Source organism: Mustelus asterias, chromosome 16 (genome assembly GCF_964213995.1).
Source record: "Mustelus asterias chromosome 16, sMusAst1.hap1.1, whole genome shotgun sequence".
NCBI classification, from domain to species: Eukaryota; Metazoa; Chordata; class Chondrichthyes; order Carcharhiniformes; family Triakidae; genus Mustelus; species Mustelus asterias.
The window spans coordinates 15,340,186-15,345,767 of NC_135816.1; the positions used below are offsets into that span (position 1 = coordinate 15,340,186).

The window sequence follows — 5,582 nt, forward strand, 5'->3', positions numbered from 1 at the left end:
TCTTCCTTTAGTCCAACCCCTACAGTAAGAGGAGGCAAAATACTCACTGAACATCTCTGCCATTGCTTTGTGACTTTGAAGATTTCAAGCAGATAATCTTGTTGCAATTTCGATTATTCTATGATATTAGAGATATGGTGCACTGGATTAATTACATCAGTATTCATTTTGGGCTGATATTAGGCTGCAAGATTTAAATTGTCACATCATTAATCTCTATTCCCTTCATACATCTCTCTGCCTTCAAAGCCCACCTTAAAACCGACATCTTTGACCAGACTTGTAGCCTGTAGCACATCTGAGTCAGAACACTGCGGGGTTTAAAGTTACTAAAGGGTCCTAAAGTCACTTTAGGACTTGAGTACACAAAAACAAAATCAAGGCTGACGCCCGGGTGCTGCATTATCGGAGGTGTCGTCTTTCGGATTAACCCAAAACCCTCGCGAGTCGAGGTAAAAGATCCCAAGCCGCTGTTTTGAAGAGTAACCTGGGAACTCTCCCCCCCCCTCCCCCTCCCCATCAACACACCCCTATTTCTGGTATTTAGCAGCAACGTACATTGCCCTGTCGCATTACCATTCCCTTAACGTGAATGGGTGTGCTGCAATAATGGATCACAACACTGACATTAGCATTGAAGAAACATTGATAGTGTTAGAATACCGCATGGTGACTGTGTTGGGTGGAATATTAGTCTCAATGCAGACACCGGGATATAACCATGAAATTCTGTATGAAAACTGTTTACAATGGCACTGGGTTTGAATTGATTACAACTATTGATATTCACAGTGAACAATGTGACTACTGAATAAAGACAAGTATTAATTAATTCTGACTCCTAACACTTCAATTCCCTGGTTTCTGTGTCATATTGCTGGAGTTACCTGTTCTCTCTCGATCCGCAATGTCTTGTTCTGATGTGGTTGAAATTGTCCAATTGCTGGAAGGAAGCGGTTAGAGTCTCCTCCTCCCCGCCGCTCTTGACCCTATTGGGTCGGGCAGCACAATCTATAAAGCTGGCATTGACAGGGACACAAGGGTTAAAGACCCTTCCTCCACTCCTCGGAAAGGGGGGAAGCTGCAGTTTGTCCATCGACCAAGACCCAGACTGGACTCTGGAGTGTATCATTCCTGGGGAAAGGCGGAGACCCCGAGAAGTTGGGAGAACTGGAAGAAAAGAGGGGGAGGAGAAGGTGTTGGAGGTGGTGGGGGCAAAACACAACCCCACCTTCCCAGAGGAGATGAGGTTTCTCGGGATCAGGTAAAAGCGGGTTCACTGTGACCCTGGTTGCTTCCTCCGGACTGAATCCAGATCTGAAACCATGAGCCTGGTCGGAAGTTTCCAACATCACGCTCTAATGCACGAAGCCTTCCCATTTGCCCCCAGTAATCGCTGCCCACAGGATCATTCCTTCTTCCAGAGCTGGGTCCTCAATCAGGGGGAGATGTCTCCCGATTACTCCACACAGCCTCCCTACAGCTCCGAGTATGGGATTAACGGGATGGAGCAGGAGGCGGGCCGCTTTGCGGTTGCCCCGGAACGGGCAGGCAGGCGGAGAGGGGCCACGGTACCGAAGAAGGAGAGGCGCCGGACGGAGAGCATCAACAGCGCCTTCGCCGAGTTACGGGAGTGTATCCCTAATGTCCCGGCGGACACCAAACTGTCCAAAATCAAAACCCTGAGGCTAGCCACCAGCTATATCGCCTACCTGATGGACACTCTGGCCAAGGACAGTCAGCTGGGGGAGGCAGAGGCTTTCAAAGCGGACCTGAAGAAAGTGGACAGCAAGGAGGGCAAACGCAAGCGGGAGACGGTAAGATAAAGATTTATTCAGACTCTGGGGGTTTTGCCTCCGTGACCGGAACTGCTCCACTCATTAGGACATGGTTATTAAAAAATTAACTAAACCATTTTGCAAGGCGTGCTAGTTAAAGTGAAGTCACAACATGATTTAATAACAAACCATTTTACAACGTGTTAAGACAAAATCAGAAAACATAATTAAATAAACCATTTTACAATGTTTGGTTAAGACAGTCAGAAACGATTTAATAAAAAACTATTTTATAATGTGTTGGTTAAGGCAAAATCAAACGATTTAATAAAACTATTTTACAACACGAAGGTTAAGGCAATTCTGGTCACCCTATCTCGCAATACACAATTCTAAAAAATACCGCATCAAACTGCACGTGTTAAGACAAAATCACAGTAAATATGGGCGAGATTGAAATTAGACATTCAACATTGACAAGTGTTTGGTTTACAGCGAATATACCCATCGTGTCCCCTGTAAACGTGTTCCCAAGAAACGAACTACAATATTTGGGGATAAATTTCAAATCGAAACGACGTCCCAAAGGATCCAGAATGAAGAGGCGCGATTCGATCACAAAACGGAGTCCGCCCTGATTAAAAGATCCAAATCCTGGACTGACAACTAAAATGGAACACTTTCCACCCTGATCAAAGCTTCGGATGTGAACTATTTCTATCCAGCTGGCAATCAGTAATCAGGATATACTTTTAAAAAAACTACACAACTCACGATTACCGCGGTTAAACTTTTTAAAGAAAAATCTCAAACAATGAGGTCAAATCAGTTAAAATAAGCAGCTCACAAACTCGCTGTGTTTGGTGAAAATCCCGAGAGTGACAGCCTAACTGAAAAATCAACGGTTTGAAATTGGTTAAACTCTTTAAAAGCAAAACAAAAGGAAACTGTGGTATTTCCACTCGGAATTGTATGTTCGAATTCCTGAGGAAATCAAAGATACTCGCAATTGGGTTTTGAGATTCGACAATTATTTGGCTGACCGGAATTATAACTTTTTTTTAGATATAATATTCCGTTTGCGTTTACTCAGCAAACGAGAGACAGATGGGACCGAACTAGGGCTAATATCGATAATTGGGACAAAACAGGGGCAGAAATCCTAAACAATTATTTAAAAATACATATCAGCTCACATGCAGTGGGTAGAAACGTTCAGGTAAATAGTCAACAAAGCTGCAAGTTTTTAACGCCCAAGTTATTATCCTTGATGTATTCAACTCCAGAATCCAGACGAATTTTGAATTTATTACAACTGTTTAAAACGAGTTAATTGTGTAAAAATTGGTTGGATAAAATATTTCCCTCACGATCCTGGGGGTTGGTCTCCTTCCAAACAGGACAGTTTTCCATTCTATAACGAATTGGATTTGCGCTGTCTGCTCCAGGGTGAAGATTTTAAATGTTCCTTACAGGCAATAGGCCTACATCCTCACCTCCCATCCAACGACACTTTCTACACTTCCCGCTGCCTCGGAAAAGCAGCCAGCATAATTAAGGACGCCACGCACCCCAGACATTCTCTCTTACACCTTCTTCCGTCGAAAAAAATACAGAAGTCTGAGGTCACGTACCAACCGACTCAAGAACAGCTTCTTTCCTGCTGCCATCAGACTGTTGAATGGACCTACCTCGCACTAAGTTGACCTTTCTCTACACCCTAGCTATGACTAACACTACATTCTGCACTCTCTCCTTTCCTTCTCTTTGAACGGTATGTTTTGTCTGTATAATGCGCAAGAAACAATTCTTTTCACTGTATACCAATACATGTGACAATAATAAATCAAATCCTCACTGCACAAATAAACCCGAGCCACACCTGCGAGGTTGTCACGGGTATTTTAGATGCGGCTTGTGAGGTTATTTCATTTAATTTCACGACACACAAACGGGCCATTCGGCCCAACTAGTCCATGCTACACACAACCTCCTCCCTAACCCCATCAAATACATCCGTGCTGCTACTTGTCCAGCCTCCCCTCAAAGGTTACGATTTTAAAAAACATTAAATGTCCCCCTATTCAAACCCAACCATATATAAACCTTGTGTTATATTTACAGCAGATTGACACAGTGCACAGCTCCACAAGAAACAGCGACAAGAAGGCAAAGGGGAGAACCGGTTGGCCGCAGCAGGTCTGGGCTCTGGAACTGAACCAGTGACGGCGAGATTGCAAATGGTTTTTGCACATTTTTGTTCAAACTCGGGAGGACTGGAGTTGATCATAAAAGGATCGCTTTCACCCCCAAACAAAAACTCAGCAGCAAACCACTACAGCACAAGTGCAATTTTAAATCCGTTTAAAGTCACCACGCACAATCGGGGGTGGTGGAGGAGGAATAATTCTTATCTATCTTTGCAGCTAAATTTCATGCAGTGTAAAACTGACCATTCCTCACTTGGAGGTCTTGTTCTGAGTACATCCCATCCTCTGCAAGAATTGCTGGCGGGGTGGGGTAGGGGGAGATTTACCGCAGACTGCCACCCCGCCAATTCCCCTCTCGCGGTTTGCTTATTTGGACTCTTAATTATTAAACAATTTATCAATGTACTAAGATTTTATATCCCTCGATATAATTTCAGAGAGGCGTCTGGAAAATAACACCAGGAGACGAAAGGGAGGGATATTACAGGCTGTGATTTCTTGTCTCCAGCCCTTCGGCACCCTGGTTTAACACGCGATTGTAAATTGTATTTAAAAATAAATGATTTTCTATTTACAATTTCACACGATTGTGTTTGTGAACAGGAGGGAGTGTGGAAGCATGGGCTATTTCCCTGGGGCTATTCCCGGCACTCACCCATTTTGCAACTCCAACCAACACTACAGTGACTGAATGGAGCTTAAAGCGGCTACAACTGCTCAACGGGAAAACTCAATCTCTCAAATAATCGGCCTTATTCCTATCGCTAGGACCAAAACCGATATCGAATCACAGAATAGTTCAAAGTACAGAAGGAGGCCATTCGGTCCCATCGGCACTCCCGTTTCCTGTCTCCCCCTCCCCCTCCCCCTCCCCCTCCCCCTCAGCCCTGCAATTTCCCCCTCCACCAGTTACTTTCTCCTTAATGGCAGATTCTGGCAACTTTCCCCCACACATCAGAAAGAATAAAAATTGAACCCCCCCCTCCCCTCCCCTTCCCTTCATCCTTTGATAACGCATTCCTAATCCTAGGCACTCTTCCTGAAACTTGAAGAATGAGATAGTTAATGACTGAGGAATAATATTAACTGAGTGTGATATTTACCGTGATTGTAACAAATAATCACCACGCAGAGTTTAAGGATGGAGTGTATGAATGTTTCTTTTTTAAAAGCAGACTTCTGTCAAGTCGCATCTGAATGACAAACTGGTTGGGATGGGGTGGTGGGGGCTAACTAGAGATGCAGAGCGATTTTCTTTTTAAATGCAGGAGTCTTTGGACCCAATTACCCCCTGCCTCGTTCTTCCCCCCCCCACTTCCCGCATTGCTAAATTGATAATATTGAGTTGAGCTATTTTACATCCTTCAATAAGTCTTGAAATAAACGCAGGAGGGATTCGGCCACTTCAGCAACTTGAGTACAAACAACTTTTGAAACAAATTCGAGTTGCCAAGGTGTTCAATCACAGCAGCACCGCTAACTCCCCTAGTTTTATTGAAGAAAGTTATTTTCGATTTCGTCTCCGTAAAATTTCAGAATGAGACAGAGAACAGCGGGAAGGAAGTGTTCAGGGGCGGATCGCCTGTTTAAGTGC

General features: G+C 44.1%; 1 protein-coding gene across 1 annotated transcript; it reads left to right on the forward strand.

Moving 5' to 3' along the window:
* Positions 1 to 1,325: 1,325 nt before the first annotated feature.
* Positions 1,326 to 4,004, forward strand: LOC144505453 (heart- and neural crest derivatives-expressed protein 1-like). The gene is made up of 2 exons (XM_078231558.1): positions 1,326 to 1,817; positions 3,906 to 4,004. Exons 1-2 carry the CDS (start codon positions 1,326 to 1,328, stop codon positions 4,002 to 4,004), a joined length of 591 nt encoding a protein of 196 aa, XP_078087684.1.
* Positions 4,005 to 5,582: the final 1,578 nt, after the last annotated feature.